General features: G+C 45.1%; 1 protein-coding gene across 1 annotated transcript; it reads left to right on the top strand.

The window, feature by feature from the left end:
- The first annotated feature begins 15,436 nt into the window (after positions 1-15,436).
- Positions 15,437-17,418, top strand: LOC144373763 (son of sevenless homolog 2-like). The gene is made up of 3 exons (XM_078036768.1): positions 15,437-15,564; positions 16,230-16,879; positions 17,342-17,418. The coding sequence occupies exons 1-3, from the start codon at positions 15,437-15,439 to the stop codon at positions 17,416-17,418; spliced, it is 855 nt and encodes a 284-aa protein (XP_077892894.1).
- Positions 17,419-17,633: the final 215 nt, after the last annotated feature.

Below are 17,633 nucleotides of genomic sequence, written 5' to 3'. Positions count from 1 at the left end.
CATCATATCTAAAAATGGCAGGTAGGCCTTGAGTGAGTTTTCCAGGATGAATTTATGATGCTAGTCCAAGCTCAACAGTGAAGATCCAAAGCTATTTCTGAGACAGTAAAAGGCAAAAATTTACTCTTATGAAGAAAGAGGGGAAAAAAAGACCAATTTTAGACACAGTACTTGATTAGACATGTTTCTAAACAAGATATAAAAATGGCCAATGAACACATGAAAAGATATTCAGTATCATTAGACATCAGGGAAATGCATATCAGAATCATAAAATAATTACTTAGCACCCATGCAGATGGATATAATTTAAAAAAAAAAGAGATGAAGAAAATAATAGGCATAGGGAGAGTACGGAAAAAACTGGAAACCTCATGCATTGCTGATGGGAATGTAAATTGGTGCCAGCTGTTGTGGAAAAGTTTAATATAGTTAAATACAGAGGAACTGTATGCTCCATCAACTCCTAGATGGATATATCCAAAAAACTAAAAATAAATGTTCGCACAAAGCACATGTACACAAATGTTTATAGCAGCATTATTTGTAATAATCAAAAAGTCATACAACCAAATTGTCCATCAATTAATGGATGAACAAAACGTGGTACATATATTCAGTAGAATATTATTCAGTCATAAAGAGGAATGAAACTCAGATAATATGCTAGCTACAGTATGAATGAACTTCAAAAAGATTATGCTATATAAAAGAAGTCAGATGTAAATGGTCATGTTATATGATTCCATTTACATGAAATGTCCAGGAAAGGTAAATTCATAGAGAAAGAAAGCAGATGAGTGGTTGCCAGGATATGGAGAAATTTAGAATGATTGACACCAGGTATGAATTTTCTTCTGGGAGTAGGAGAAATTTTTAGGAATTACAATAGTGATGGTTATAACACACTGTGAATACATTAAAGACCACTTCACTGTACACATTAAAATAGTGAGTTTTATGGTATATGCTAAAAAAATGCAAGAAAAAAGCTAGCAAAAGATTTTGAAAATAAGATTGCTATTTTGGTTGAGGTATAGGAGTAGGAATGGCAGCAAGTGCTAGCTAGAAAAAGGCAATTAAAAAAGAGAGTTCATCACAGTTCCAAAAAACAAGTACTAGATAAGAGTTCTCTATGCAATCATATCCTTAAAGATCAAGTAGTATTCTCAATGGTCTCTATCCTCTTTATGAAAAGTCTGCATCCTTTATCATTAAGCAATAAATTCTTACAAGAAATCTTAACATTTGCTAAGATAGCTCCACCATGTTACTTAGTCAAATTTTCATCCATTTACTTACTTGCTTCCAAAGCTGGAAACCACACAATATATTTTCCTAAAATGTCATTCACTTACTCACAGTCTCACAGTTTTATGAATTCTTATGCAGGAGAAGGTACAAATAAATATGGCCCATTGTCCTTTTTCTGGATTTGCTTTCTTTTTTTTAAACGCTTGCTGACCTATGTGGACTCTTAAAGGAATTCATGGTCTATACACCCTTAGCAATGTCAAATATACATCCCTGAGTTCAGGGAAGTTATGGTGTAATAGTTTCTTTATTTGAATATTTCTACATATAATTTGCTTAGTGTGGCTATCAACCTAAGCAGGATTCTTTTTTTCTTTAAATAGTTTTGTTTTGTTATTTTTTTAGTTGTAGTTGGAACCAATACCTTTTATTTTATGTATTTATTTTATGTGGTGCTGAGGATGGAACCCAGTGCCTTGCACATGCTAGGCAAGTACTCTACCAATAAGCCCAAGCTCCAGCCCCAGCCCCTAAGCAGGATTCTTGTCAGGAAAAAAAAAGTATAGCTTTCAACTCCTGTTTAAATACTAATAATCAGGGCTGGGGTTGTGGCTCAGTGGTAGAGTGCTCGCCTAGCATGCACAAGGCACTGGGTTTGATCCTCAGCACCACATAAATGTAAAGAACACCTACAACTCAATAGGTAAGAGATAATTCAATTTAAAAAATAGGTAAAAGATTTGAACAGACATTTCACAAACAAGATTTACAGAGGGAAAAATAAGCATATGAAAAGACATTCAACATTATTAGACATTAGAAAAATGTAAATTAAACCTATAGTTAAGTATACTGATAATAGCTACAATCAAAAAAATAATAATAAATGCTGCTATACAGAGAAACAGAAAACCCCTTCATACTGCTGGTAGACATATAAAATGGTACACCCAATTTGGAAAATTTGACAGCTACTGTAAAAAGTTACAAACTGAACATATGACTCAGCAATTCTACTTATAGGTATTTATTCAAGAGAAATGAAGAATGTGTCCACATAAAACATTGACATGAATGTTCAATGCAGTTTTATTGATAATAACCAAAATTCAAATGTCAACCAACTTATGAGTGAATAGGCACATAAAACATGAGACAGCCATACAATGTAATACTGTAAATTCACCAATAAAAAGGAATAAAATCATAATACATGCTAACCCTAACCCTAACCCTAACCCCCAACACTAACCCAAAACCCTAAACCCTAACCCTAACCCAACCCTAACCCTAACACCAACCCCTAACCCTAAACTCTAAACCCTACCCTCACCCTAATCCTAACCCTAAACCCCAAACCCTAACCCCAACCCCAACCCTAAACCTTAACCCCCTAACCCTAACCCCCTAACCCTAACCACCCCAACCCCAACCCCAACTCTAACCCTAACCCTAACAACCCTAACCCTAACAACCCTCACCCTAACAACCCTAACCCTAACCCTAACAACCCTAACCCTAACAACCCTCACCCTAACAACCCTAACCCTAACCCTAACAACCCTAACCCTAACTACCCTAACCCTAACCCTAACAACCCTAACCCTAACTACCCTAACCCTAACCCTAACCCTAACCCAACCTAACCCTAACCCTAAATGCCTATTCTGTCTCTAGAAGCAGGTTTCTGCTCTCAAGGTTCTTGAGACAAGATTTACTTATATAATTAACCAGAGAAGAAAATAAGGCTATGTATAATGAAATGCTGAATTAGCTAAATGAACACAAATGAAGTAAATTCAGAGTTAGGACAGGATCCAGGCTTGAAAAAAATTGGCTATTTGCAGAGATAGAATGTGGATAAATAGGTACCTTAAGATAAACAATAAAGCTGGGCCTGGTGGTATACACCTGTAATCCCAGTAGCTTGGGAGGCTGAATCAGGAGGATCATGAGTTCAAAGTCAGCCTCAGCAAAAGCAAGGTGCTAAGCAACTCAGTGAGACCCTATCTCTAAATAAAATATAAAAAAGGATGGGGATGTGGCTTAGTGGTTGAGTGCCCCTGAGTTCAATCCCTGGTACCATCTCCCCCACAAAAAAAAAGATAAATAAGAAAGTTTTCAAACCCTGCTCTACAGGAATCCTCAGGATCTTGTGAAGGGCAGGGCTACTATGTAAAAGTGGAGAAAGGACACTGCCCCTGCTTCTACCCTGGACTTCAATCAAAAAAGCTCTACTTTTTCTTGAAGTCTGATACTGGGGCTGGGGATGTGGTTCAGTGGCAGCAAGCAAGCCCTGGGTTCATCCCCTGCACCACCAAAAATAAAATAAACAAATAAATAAATAGCGTGACAAGCTCCTTAATTTACAAATGCATTTTTTTAAAAATCCATAGAGAAATGTCTCAAAGCTATGCAACTAATTAATGATACAGAACCCAGGTCTGAGGAGGGGCTTGAGGGGTCCTCTGGGCAGGGGCATTGAAGTCACACTTCTGTCCCCCTCTGGACTGCCATAGCCTTAATAACTGGCTGTTTCAAAGGGTCTTTGATGACAAGAGCCCTCTGCTACCCACACCCCCACAGGAGTCTTTCTTTTCCCTTCACCAGATTGGAAACTACAATGGTAGGTGCGATGGCTGGAGAAGGTGCTCAGAACCCAGAATAAGATTAGCTCACAGTCACTGACATCTCAGGGGCCCTGCAAACACAGAGGGGTGGTCCTGTGCATATGTATACACGTGGTCCTGTGCATATGTATACAGGTCCTGTGTTGTTGACCGGTGACTGTTGGCCGGTGACGAGTCCTTGCTTCCCTGATGTTGAAGAATAACACCAAAGAAGCACGCCGAGGCAAGGTCAGAGTAGAAATTAGAAGTTTATTAAAGGACAGCAGAAAAGACTTCTCCCGGAGGAAGAAGGGGACCGAAGAGGTGGAATCTGTGGAAGTGCGGTTGTCTCCCCTTTTTATAGTTTTGGTGATGGAATGTAGGTTGGAGGGCCCAAGGGGTGGGACACAGGTGGGCCAAAGAAGTAATCTGATCAGGAAGGACTTCATTATCACTTCTTTGGGATGGACTTTGGCATAGGGCCTTTTTGGGACTTCATTAACATTCCATGAATTGTCCTGTGTTTTCCCTGAGTCATTCCCAGCATGGCCTCCATTTTGGATTTCACTCGATATTAGACCCAATTTACCTAACTACACTGACTACCTAACTTTAAATCTGGCTTCAGCATCACGCTGTGATCCACTGAGTGACTGCAGCAGGCGGGAACACAGGCCATGCCCCTGGGGATCTAGCTGGAGGCCATGCAACCGCAGCTGCTTAATGGCCCAGTGTTCTTGTCCCCATCTTCCTTCAGCTGCCCCCACTGGTCACCTGCTCTTACTGCCTGCCTGGGACATTCTAGTCCCCATCCCCTGGCAGATGGGCTTGGAGTGGTTGTCACAGCTGAACTGATGAGCTTCTCCCCTTTTCAAGGTGATGTCCCCTCTAGGCCCTCTATCTACCTGCACCTGGGGGGACATGGGGCTCTAGTAGCTCAGAGTTTTTCAGAGACATGCTCCTCCCAGCTGTGGCCATGCAGGCCAGTGTGTGTGATGCACAATGACAGACGCAGGGGTACATGAGCTCAGGCTTCATTCCTCCCCGCCACCTCGGTGTCTGTAGGAGACACGTTCTGGATCCCTCAGAAAGCCAAATGTGTGGCTGCTCAAGTTCCTTATGTAAAGTGGCCATGTATTTGCACAGGACCTGTGTAAATCCTCCCGTGGGCTTCAAACCATCAGATTAGTTATAATACTCACTACGATGCATGTGCTACATAAATCGTTGTTTAGGGAAAGTCAAAAAGTCAAAAAAAGCAAAAAAGAAAGTCAAAAGTGCATTTTGGTTTTGTTTTGTCTCTGCCAAGGATTGAGTGTGAGGAGGCAGAACCTGCCAGCAGGCGGACCAGCTGTGGCAGTGGCTATGCACAACCTGTGCTCCAGGTGGGTGACCAGTGTTACTATGGTTCCTAGTACCTACCGGAGTCGGATGAAATAATTTGTGGAAGGAGAAGGGGCAGAGATGACTTGGTGATGGAAGGTGTTCCCAGAGGGCTGTCACAGTATTTCCAGAGCCAAGGGTACTGGGGTATTTCTTTCCAAAATGAGAAAAGTTTTCTCAAATAAAAGCTGGAGTAGATGAGAGATTTTAGAGGGCATGACCAACTTTCCTCCCTTGGTGACAGCTGCTTGGCCAGCATCCCACCTGCTGAGAAAACATGGTGCCCCGTGGGCCTGCCCCCATGCATTTGGAATGAAGGCAAAGGTGTCCTCAGTCCCACGTGGTTTAATGAAATTCAAGTGTCACTAGTTTGTTATAAATTAAAGATTAGTTTATGTTTTTCATTTGACTCAAAAAACAAGGTGACAGCCAGTGGATTAATGTGATAGATGTTCAGAAAATCACATTAGCCCGACTCCTGTAGCCCAAGGGAGGGTGGTTAATAAGGAAATGGGTATGAGTAGACAGGAGAGGTCTCAGCAGGCATCATCTGCTGGCTCCCTTATGCCAAGGCAGGTGTGGGGCAGGCTCGTGAAACTCAAGGAGAGCCTGGTGGCACAGGGCTGGGTCAGCAGCCCAGGCTGGGACTGGAGGGCCCAAAGAGCAGGGATCAGCAATGCACTTCCCACATTTCCCTCTTGAGGGGGCCTCAGAGCCGGGGAAACAGGGGCTGGTGGAGAACAGGCCAGACAGGTGCCCCTGGGGTGGTTCTGCTACTATCCGGGGATGGCAGCTGGGGGGCATGGCCACAGGGCACAGTTCTGCCTGAATTAGGAGGATCTGAAAATTTGGTCTATGAGGATTCCTGAATTTTAGATTTTTAATTTTTTTTAAGTAGTAGACAGAAACAATACCTTTATTTTATTTATTTAATTTTATGTGGTGCTGAGGATCCAACCCAGTGCCTCCCATTTGCCAGGCGAGTGCTCTACCACTGAGCCTCAGCCCCAGCCCCCAACTTTAGATTTTGATAGCTAATCCTGAAAGGGTAAAGTTTCTAAACTGCAAAGCATGGGTTAATTCCTGAGGCAGTTAGGACAAGGCTCCACTGGCCATTTAGTTGAATTATGGCCTGGAGTCCTGTGCAATTCCTCACGTAGATATTCAGGGTCCAAACCAATCAATTTAAATGTAACCCCCTCCTTAGGAAAGACCTATCACTCCAGCCAGCCCTGTTCCCGCCAATAAATGTACTAATCAAGTCTAAGAACTATTGTTTGATTTTCCCGAGGTGTAAGGTGATTTGTTAAAGGAGACTGTGATGTATGCAAAGCCCCCCACCCCAGTCCTCCCCAAAAGGTGTACTTAAGCATTGTTCAACTCCTGCTCTGGGCTTTGGGCTGCTCTTGCTTCTTGAGTGGGCCTAGAGTCTCAGCGCGCTGAATTGGATCCTAAATTAAAAAATCCCCTTGTATGTTTTTCATGAAGCCAGTCACTTGTGGTCTCTTTCTCCGATGCTCCGCCGGACCCTTACAATCCAAAACATTCCCTGGCCTAGAACCTTCCAAATGATTGACACACTTGATCAAGGAGATCTTAAATTACAGTCATCTCTTAATGGCCCCCTTACAGGACCCCCCTGTCTCCAGTCCAGTGGTGCCATCTGAGAATGGAGGTGGGTGTTGTCAGACCTTCCTGGCAGGAATCCCATAATTAAGGAGGAGAGTGCTGCCCAGGGCAAGGCAGGTTGGGGTTGCTGCCCTCAGCCTCGGGGGCAAGGTGTACCCACTGAGCATCCCTGGCCTGCTGTGAGGTGTGGCTTCCTCCTTGGAGGAGGCTGGAGGGGGAGAAGAGCTGAGAGGAGCGATGGTCAGCCCTGAATCAAAGGGTCCTGAGCTGTTCACACACCAGGACCATAGCAGACTGCCATGGGGGCCCAGCAGGGCTGCCCAGCAGGTGCTGGGGTTGCTGCCCTTGTTGTCCTGGCCCCGCAGTAGAACCGCTGGCTCACTACAGCACATGTCTTCCCCATGAACCACCCAGCCTCACAATGCTCCCCACCCCAGGGTGACTTTGAAGCCTGCTGTGGCTCCACTCCCAGGACACCTTGTCCTTGAGGTTTCTCTGGACCTGATGGCTCACTTACCCGTGCTGGATCCTGTGCAGGAGTTAATAGAGCAGGCCTGGGGCTGCCACCCTCAGAAAGAGGCTTCCATGACACGTGGGACTTGGTTCTCTAGAGTGTGGCACCCCTTCTGTGCAGGATGGTGTAGTACACCCTACTGCTGTCACTGACAATGTGGTTCATGCTGAGCACCTGCTTCCAGAGGTGCCCGAGTGACCCACGTCCAGGACAGCCCTGGACCTTGAGCCTCTGAAACGCAGCCTGACATGCAACTTGAACACGAGTGGTCACAGCTCCTTGCTGGAGGAACGAGGCTCATCCTGTGGGACTCTGCTGGGAGGGGACTCTGGAAAGGTCCTTCAGGTTTGCTCTGGACCTTGCTGATGTGGGCTGAGTTTTCTGTGTGTGCTTCTATGGTCACTCAGGCGGTTGGGAGCACCCAGATTCTTGCCCCTGTAGGCACAGGTGGAGGCTGCAGAGCCTCTGACAGCCCATGCCTGTCTCAGGGTGTCACTGTGGGGCCTTGGGAACAAATTGCAGGTCATCCTGAGCTGCAGCACGGCCAGCTTCTTCAAGGACCAGGCTTGTTCCACCCACGCTCTAGATCCCTTGTTAGCAAGGGAACAGGCACCCAAATCTCTGGCCCCAGGGGACTCAAGGACACAGGTGGCAAGGACACAGAGTCTGCTTGAGCCCTGCCTCTAGGGTAGAGCAACATAAATTTCCTGCTGCTGACATTCACTTGCTCAGGTGAGTATGACAGAGAACAGGCAGGGGAGAAGAGGCAGAGACCAGGACCAGTGCAGAGCTGCCTAGTGATGACAGCAGGCCACCCTCACATCCTGACCCCGGAGCAGAACAGCTGGCTCATTACATCGTATGTTGTTCCTTTGGAAGGAATGATTTTCATGTTTTATAAAATACACTGTAGGGCTGGGCACCTCGGACCACAGTTTCCCACAGACTTTGGAGAACACCCACAGCAAGAGCTAAAGCCTTTGGCCTATGGCCCTAGTGACCCCAGGTGTCCTGCAGATTCAGTCAGGATGCCTTGGTGGCTGCCGCAGTCTGGCTGGGCACAAATCACGAGCCACTCAAGAAGGAACAAACTTTATTTCTGTTCTCCCTCGAATGCCACGCACATGGCCTTCTCCCGGGACACACCACATACCAACTGGAAATCCCTCCTCCGGCACTTCTCCAACCAATGAGAACTCCCCAGGAATCCCCATGAGAACTCCCAAGTAGCCAGCACCTGAGGCGGACAGCAGGGGTCTAATATACAATTGTATACACAGCTTAACATAACCATCCCTGGCTTCACCTCTCAACCACTCCATTCTGGCAAATTCCAACTCAGCTGCATCATTCTGCATCATTCCAACTCAGCTATGGCTCTCAGCAGGTGGCCCTGCGCTCCTTGGTACGCAGCCATCTGCAGTTTCATACATTTAATTTAGTTGACTTGTTTTCTTGACTTAAATATTTACTCATGGTTTGTCCCATGAAAGGATGCATTTGATGTGCTAATTATACTTCCCCCTCAACCTACAATTAGAATATGGCGAGCAATTAAAAAGGAGGCTTGGAAGTGAATACAACAAGGTGTTCTCAGTTGTAGAAACTCGGCGAGGGCCATAAGCACATTTCATGTTCACAAGAAAACGATGTGAATTGAGAAGCAAAGCACATGCCCACACCTCCCCAGGAATTCTCTCTGCTCTCCAGTGCACTCGCACACTGGAGTAGCAATGACTGGCCTGCCTCCCTGTTCTTCTCCATCTCCACGGAAGCCAAGCAGTGTTCTGGGGCTGCATTCCCAAGCTCCCTGAGGGCTCTTATGGTCCCCAGGATGTCCACCTGCCTGATTGCAGCTGAGTGGCTCCCCGCCTGCTGCCTGCCCCCCAGAGCCCCAGTTTCCTCATCTTTCAGAGGGAAGGGAGGCCTGCACAGGCCCCCGGCTCCTTTCCCAGGACAGCAAAACAAAGGGAGGCAAACAGGCTTGTCAGACCTTGAAGCGCGGTGAAAGTTGGGGTGTTCTGAGACCTACTGATTCCCCTGTCCCAGTTCTTCCAGGACTGTGCAGCGATGGTCTATTGGTTGCCATGGCAACCAACTCCAGGGAGCAGAGGAAATCTCCACCTCCTCCTGTACCACTGGCCCTGAAGTTGAACAGACATCGAGCCTCGCCCATGAGTGGACCCTGCTCGTGCTAAATGACTAGGTCATCACTGTGGTCAGAAAGGCTCATACTGTGCTCATACCTAGCACAGCCACATGATGACCAGTGACCAACACCATCTGGAGATGTAAGATGCTGCCCTCAGCCACACACATGCTGCCCTTGTTCAGAGGGCGGCTTAGGTGTTTTTCCAAAGGACTCAGCAATGGGAGCAGCTCATCCTGCAGGTGCCTGAGGCCTCAGAAAAGAAAAATCAGCCCAATGAAACCAAATCAGGATTCAAGTCCAAATGATGGACCCATCATCATTCAGCAGGAAGCCAGTACCTCTGCACCCTTCCCTCTTTCCCAGCTCCTGACCCTCACTGGTCTGCTTTCTTCCCCTCTGGATTCACATATGCTGGACATTTCACACAGGCAGAGTCAGAAATAGGGGCTCACAAGGCAGTGCTGGTCACCATGGACTAAACCTTCCCAAGGTCCCTCAGCCAAAGAATGGCTAAGGAAAGGGTAGTCGTCCACATTCCGGGGTGTCCTCCAGCCCTGGAAAGGAAGGAAATTCAGACCCGTGCTATGGAATGGGCAAACCTGGGAACACCCAGCTAGCTTAAGAAGCAAGATCCGAAGGGTAGATATTTCCATGATTTTTTTCACAGTTAGTTTTCCACAGAACATTCTATTAATTGAAAAAAAATCAAAAAAATTAAAAAGTAGGTGTCTTAAAAGTCGTAATAATATTTTTAAATTCAAATACTTCACTTATACCCCACACAGATGTTATTATAACTGCTTTCTTGACCTCTTGAATCATCAAAATCAATTTTGTTAAAGCTTTGGTCACTGAGACATCCATGGAGCACACATGCAGAGGCATATACAGTGCCTTCAGTCTCGGGCTTCAGTACGACCCACAGGGAACCTCACCTTGTCCTTATTTGACATTTTGACATTTTGTCCATCATGGATTTTTTTCCTGCATTTATTATAATGACCTGGAGCTTGATTGCTAGTGTCTGTGACACCCCTTCACTACTGTGTCTCAAGGAAAGCCCAAGTTTTCTTGCCAATCCCAGCATCTGCTGTTCCCCAGCTGCTGATGATGAGATGCACTGATCATGAGGCTCAGGGAGAAGCTGCCCAGGGCTGATGCTGGGCCAGGCCTATTCAAGGTCCATTTACTCCTCACCATAGTACCTAGCAGGAAGAGCGCAGGCATATCATGTTGAAGATGCAGCAGTTTTAGTCTTAGAGAAGCAAAGTCACTTGCTAAGTGGTAAGAAAACTGGACTTTAAACACAGCTTTTAGGTTCACGCAGAATCCACCCTCCTCTACCCCACTGTCCTGCTGTCCCCACAGCTTTGAATGCAGAGGGATGGTCACCTGGTCCCAGATTGTCTGGGACATTTCTGGCTTTACCACTCAAACATTTTTATCCCAGGGAAGCCCTGAGTCCTGTCAGAGGGGACTGTAGGTCACCTTGTCAACAGGGCACAGGGACAGGGGTTTGCAGACCCAATTCAAGTCCTTGTCTCTGTGGCGAAGTCCCTTCGTGATGGGGCTTTCCTGTCCTCCTGCAAGGATTCTTCCTAGGATAGTCGTCCTTTCAACCCCTGTTTGGCCCTGATGTGGATTCATAAAAGAACAAAACAGGCAGGTTAATGTAACTGGAAAAAATAATTCAGCTTAGAGGAGAGCGACGCGGGGGTAACAAGTTTAGGATTTTTAGTACAAGGCAAGTTACTGCTAAATATGAAAACCGATGTCTGAGAAGGATGGGTTCTCCCCAGAGGTTCCCAGTCCCAGGGGCTGGAAGGGGGAGCAGGGCGAGGAGGCGCTGGGGAGGTAGATGCTGGGCTGGAGCTCAGGCATCCTCTCCCCTGTAGCCAGAAGCCATGCACAGAGGCACGTGCAGAGGCCAGGGCCATTTAGGAGGAAGATAGGTTTGGTGGCCGTTGAAGACACACAAGATTTACAGGGGAACAGAAAGCACTGGGAATGGAGACAAAGCCTGTAAGGCCCAAGCCCTTGAGAGGAGCAGCACGGAATGGAGAGAGTGGGGCCTGAGCCTTCTGTGAGAATGTTCTGGAAGGTCTCTTGTTCCCATGACCCAAGCCTGACAGACCATCAGATGTCCCATGTTCCCAATATCCCTGCCACTGGCTGATCCCTCCAGTGGTTGTGCTGCTGTTGCCCCTGGGTGGGCCCTTGAGTGCCCACGCTTGTGGGGTCTGATCTTCAGAGCTGGCGAGTCTCGCCCCTCCCCCTTCCTGAGGTCCAGCCCCACCTTCAGGAATCCCTCAGGAGGGCCCATTGATCTACTATGACACAACTCGTTTTGTTCTTTAAAGCCTAAGTATCAGGCTGCCCCCCCCCAGCCCCATACACTCTGGTTCCTAAGCAAGACCTGCTTCAGAATTCCCTGGAAGGCTGTAAAAACAGGGATTGATGTGTTACCTGTTTACCATCCGAGTAGCACGTGCAGTGCCCTCCTCTCCTGGAGGTTGTCAATTGCACTTTGCAGCATGGGGTGGCTTTGACAAGATGGCCTTTTGTCAGGTGTGGCCACACCTGGCAGGTGGAACCTGAGATGATGGTCAATTGGTACCTTGGGGAACATTCACTATGTTGAATGAAGATATTTTTCTTCTCTGTGTTTTTCCCTGGGGAAAAAAATGGATTCAGACAGCAGCTCCTCCCCTCATTGAACCTGCCGCCAGCCCCCCTGGCTGCCTGGTGGAGGGGGCTCCTTCTTGGCACCTGTTATTTGGGAGACCCTGAGACCAGGAGCTGTAAGTGGAAGAACAGAACAGACCAAGGGAGGACTGTCAGAAAGCGACAGCCCAAGTCCCTGGCTGATGAGAGCTAAGCCTGCCTTCTTAAAAGGCAGAGAATCTGAACAAAAGAGCTCTTTACAAAAAAAATTTAAATGACTTCACAAATTTGGCAAGAAATTCCAAACTCTGTTCGAATGCCTAAGAAGCCATAGCTGCCCAAGGCCGTCCCTAATTACACTTCTGAAGTGGGCTTGAAACAATCCATTTCCATTATCTTTCTTTCTCAGTGGGTTCTGGTAGGGCCTGGGGAATCAATTGCAAAATTCAACTTCAAGTTTTCTTTGCAAGAAACCTGGTGACATGCGATTTAACTGAATTTCACTTGTTAGATACTAATGGCAGATCCGAGCAGGGGCTTGATAGACTGGGGGTTTTCTTTTTGCAGCTAACAAAAGCCAATTCCTGGGAGGTCATGGTTGGCATTCATCATTAGAGCCCTTTCAGTTAATCTTCGGTAAAACCTGGGTAAAACCACAAAGACCTAGAGTCAGCCTTGCAGCCATCATTGCTGGACACAGGAAAGGGGGAAGTGGCGTCTCCTTGGCATCCAGGGACAAGAAGCCTCTAAGTCAATTATGAAATTGAGAATCCTGAACTTGGATTTACACAGGCAAGTCAGAGCAAGCCTGCTCCAGGCCTGGAGAATTGCCAAGGTGCGGAAGCTCCTGGAAATCACCTTGGAACCATGACCTGGTCTTGCAAGGTCAAGCTCCAAGGTGCCTTCCTGGTTGGAAGTTTGGTAGCATGCTCATAATGCAAACCACTCAAGTCAGTATGGTTCAAGCTTATGGGTCTTAAGTCTTTTATTATAAATATATGTTTCATAGTAAATATATGAAATAAAAATTACTCAAGGACCAACTCTCTAAAGTCCACTGCCAAGGGCAACCAATATCATCACTTAGAAAGTATTCTACAGATTTTCTCTTGATCAGCCAAAAACATTTGGTCCTTAGAGCATATACATTTTAAATTACATAAGCATTTTGTTAATATTTATTATTAAATATGTACCACTTGACTCATTATTTCCAGCTCCATTACTATTCCAAATGGTACACTGAATTATAAATTAGAAAAATCTGCGACTTTGGTAAGATACTTAGCAGTAATCTGCAAGAAAATCACATGATACATGTTGAATGTTGCATGGACTATCAATATGAATGATCATCCCCCAGAGTTGTAAAGTGGGAAACCTGCCCAACTGGACTGTGGTCATCTGCCAATGTGGAACCTGTGTCATGGCCCCCGGTGAAAGTCTCAGGCTTAAAGACCTGGGTGGGCTTCCCTGGGTGAAAATGTTTCTTATGGATTGCTGAAGGTCACGGCTAGATGAGAAAACCACTTCCCATGTGACTCCCTGAGGAAGGGCTCTGGAGGTCTTAGCTCGCTCCTCCATGCTTGGTACACCTCTTGCTGTCCCTCCTGTCCACCTGCAGGCATGAACCTTAGTCAGGACAGTGACTTTGAGTTCTTCTAGCAAATCATGGTGAATTGGTCTTGTGAGTCCTTCTAATAAATCCCAAGACTTGAAGGTGGTCATGAGACACACTTCATTTGGAAAATGGAATAAATATCCCCCAAGGTAAGACATTTCTCCCAGAATTATCCATTATCACACAGCCACCAGCTGAGCACACTGCAGACTTGCTTAACGTGGTGCTCTGTTGTGACACCACAGGAACCAAAGGGAACAAAGCCTGGTGGTGTTACAGCACGGTCCATCCTGACCACACAGGCAAGTGTTGAAACCAGAGGTGATGGACAGCTGCAGCTTAGGTCCTCGGTGGGCATGACGAGCTGGCCCTTACCTCCTCATTTTACAGATGAAGTGATGCAGGTGAGGGAGGAGTCCATGTCCCCATGCAGCCTGATCAGACGCAGCTGGAGGGCCCATGGTACACCAGGCTCCGGGCATCACCTGGAGATAGAAGTACCCATCACCAGGACATCCATGCTGTGTCCAACCCATCAGCAGAAGGACCCCAACCTCCCTTCCCTTGAGTGACCACTGACACCTCTTCATAGATGGGTAGCCATGTGCCTTCCTGTCATGTCCTGTAGTCCTATGGACCCAGTCACCTCTTGGGGGACCTCACTGCTGCCCTGTAGTGGCGCCCCCTTCTCCGCCAATGCATCTTAATTAAGCTTCTACAAAGACCCTCACCATAATTGTTCTTTTTTTTTTTAAGAGAGAGTGAGAGAGACAGAAAGAAAATTTTTTAAATATTTATGTTTTAGTTTTCGACAGACACAACATCTTTGTTTGTATGCGGTGTTGAGGATCGAACTTGGGCCGCATCCATGCCAGGCCAGCGTGATACCGCTTGAGCCACATCCCCAGCTCACCATAATTGTTCTTGTTAACAAGATGCCAGAAAAGATATCTGCAGAAGAGTTCCGTGTGTTTAGAACGATCTATTTCCTGTTTCTCTGTCTTACAAAAAGCTCAGTTTAACCATGGACTTGATGGTGTTGCTCCCGCTTTTGTGGTAAAACATGTAAAACCTCTGACGGTTCCAAAAAAAAAAAAAATGAGACAAAACTTACGAGAATTCAAAGAAAAAAAATTACTCTTATGTAGACTCTGGCAAAAATGTAGACGCATGGTCCAGAGAGTTTTAGGCAAGAGCCCCTCTGACCCGACAGCCTTGGCCATGTCCTTCCTCTCCCGACCTTGGTTTTCTCTGGCTTCCTGATCCTGCGTGATTGCACATCCACGGACCACTTTAAGAACCTGCCACCAGCCGGACACAGCAGGTATGGACATCGATGCTGGGGTAACCACCACGATGGCCTTCTCTCTCCTTCTTTTAATGTGGAAGCACGTCTTTCAGATGCCAACTCAACTTGGGAAAGAGAGCGGAAGGGAACGTCCCCTCCCACCAAGCCTCACCTGCCTCCTAAACAAATGCTCTGCAGAGCCGGCCTTGCGTAGCTCTGCGCCTGGTGAGGCCCTAGGCTTGCTGTGCAGGAAGGAGGCACACTTAACACTCATTGGTCTGTGCAAGACATTCGGCCAGTCCTCCAGCTAGGTGGTCACTGAATGAACAAGGAAGGAGACCAGGTTCCAGGCTTCCAGCTTTCTGTTCTGCTGAGATGGGAGGGTAAACTCTGGGGACAGTGCCTGAGGACAGAACCTCACCCACCACCAGGGCAGCACCAGAAGACGAGGTCTGGATCCCCGCTCTGTTGACAGCCCCAGGAAAACAAATCCGGGAGCCTGGGCACCCTGTTTCCTGCTCAGCTCCCACCCCATGGTCTGTAGGACATGATGAGGGCTCTGGGCTCTGTTCTGGGTGGATAGAAGGTATTGGAGGGTCTGGAGCAAAGGAGTGAGGCTGTTTCTATGGCATTTAGGAAGCAGCCCTGTGGCTGCTGTAGGGAATAAAGGGGAGATGCAAAAGCAACAGCCAGGGACTGCCAAACCCAACCTTGAATTTTTACAAAAGAAAGAAGATCATATGTTAAGATACACTTAATGAATCTAAAAAAAATTGTATAATCAGTATAAGAATTTAGGATTCTTTTGTAATTTTAGTACTTATGGCATTAGGAATTTTGAAATATAGTCTGTAGTACTTCACTTTCACAGTAATGAAAAAAAGTAAATGTTGTATATAAAATTTAGTATTTGGATGTTTAATTTTTTCTTTTGAAAGTCTGGGGATTTAACCCATAATTTCATGTATTCTAATAACCGTGTGCTTTACCACTGGATTACATCCTCACTCCAACTTAATATTTTTGTCACTTGATTTGAGATAGTTCTCACTTGAAGAAATTAGGAATTAGAACTGTGTAATCATTGAATAATCTTATATTCATTTTTTTATTAGGGATCCTGTTTGCCCTTTTTATAATCATCAATTAAGAAGCAAGCACCTGGCCATCAAAAAAACGAAAGAAATTCAGAAAAACATAGATGGATGGGAAGGCAAAGATATTGGACAGTGCTGCAATGAATTTATAATGGAAGGACCATTGACAAGAACTGGTGCTAAACATGAACGACATATTTTTCTCTTTGATGGCTTAATGATCAGCTGTAAACCTAATCATGGCCAGACCCCGCTTCCAGGTTATAGTAGTGCAGAATATAGATTAAAAGAAAAGTTTGTCATGAGGAAAGTACAAATCTGTGATAAGGAAGATACTTGTGAGTGCAGACATGCTTTTGAATTAGTATCCAAAGACAGCATAATATTTGCTGCTAATTCTGCAGAAGAGAAAAATAATTGGATGGCAACCATTATTTCTCTTCATTATCGTAGTACTCTAGATAGAATGCTAGATTCTGTTTTATTGAAAGAAGAAAATGATCAGCCACTGAGATTACCAAGTCCAGATGTGTATCGTTTTGTGGTAAAAGACTCTGAGGAAAACATTGTTTTTGAAGACAACTTGCAAAGTAGAAGTGGAATCCCCATTATTAAAGGAGGAACTGTGGTGAAATTAATTGAAAGGTTAACATATCATATGTATGCAGGTATGTGAAACTCATTGTGAGTACTTATCTAGGGCCTAATTCCCAAAAGCTTTTAAATGGTGTTCAAAGATAATGTATAAACCCATTTATCCATCATCCAACTTTAATAATTGTCAACTCATGTTTCATCTGTTTCATTACAGATTTAAATACCTACTCCCAGAATTATTTAGAAGATCTCAGGAAAAAAAAAATGAATTGCCTCCAGAATATTAAAATACTGCAGAATCAAAAGGGATAAATAGCTAATTAAATATTGTTAACTTGATTAGTTATTAAATAAGTGCTCATAAAATTTGCATATTAATGCAAATTTTAAAAATTTGAAAACAATCCTTATTTATCAAGAAAATACCACAGTTGGCAGGAAGAACCAAACTAAAAAGGAAGGGAAATATGGTATTTTGAATTAATTAAACTGAAAAATTGAACATGAAATATGTTTATGCTCTACTTTTTCAGATCCCAATTTTGTTCATACTTTTCTTACTACATATCGTTCGTTTTGTAAACCAGGAATTGCTAAGCTTACTGATTGAACGGTGAGAAAAATGTATATTTTACTTGCATTAATATTTTATAAAAAAAAATTAACTGTTCTGTACCTTGCAAAGTGCCTAGTAGCTGGTACCTACTCAGGTAGGTGTTGACATAATTTATTTGGCATTACATTAGATGTATTACCATACTTTTTAAGTAGTGTTTGCTGTTTGTAACATAGTTCTTTTCGGCTATTAGCAATATTCCAAGAGGT

Source organism: Ictidomys tridecemlineatus, unplaced genomic scaffold, assembly GCF_052094955.1.
Source record: "Ictidomys tridecemlineatus isolate mIctTri1 unplaced genomic scaffold, mIctTri1.hap1 Scaffold_48, whole genome shotgun sequence".
NCBI classification, from domain to species: Eukaryota; Metazoa; Chordata; class Mammalia; order Rodentia; family Sciuridae; genus Ictidomys; species Ictidomys tridecemlineatus.
The sequence above is the reverse complement of the archived record's forward strand: the minus strand, read 5'-3'. Positions and strand labels throughout refer to the sequence as shown.

What these genes read in the sequence shown, in the direction of transcription:
- LOC144373763 (XM_078036768.1), top strand. Translation starts at nt 15,437, where the DNA reads ATGAACAAGGAAGGAGACCAGGTTCCAGGCTTCCAGCTTTCTGTTCTG. An exon ending in GGGCAGCACCAGAAGACGAG is followed by an intron (nt 15,565 to 16,229) that starts GTCTGGATCCCC and finishes TTTTTTTATTAG; the next exon opens with GGATCCTGTTTGCCCTTTTT. An exon ending in AACATATCATATGTATGCAG is followed by an intron (nt 16,880 to 17,341) that starts GTATGTGAAACT and finishes CTACTTTTTCAG; the next exon opens with ATCCCAATTTTGTTCATACT.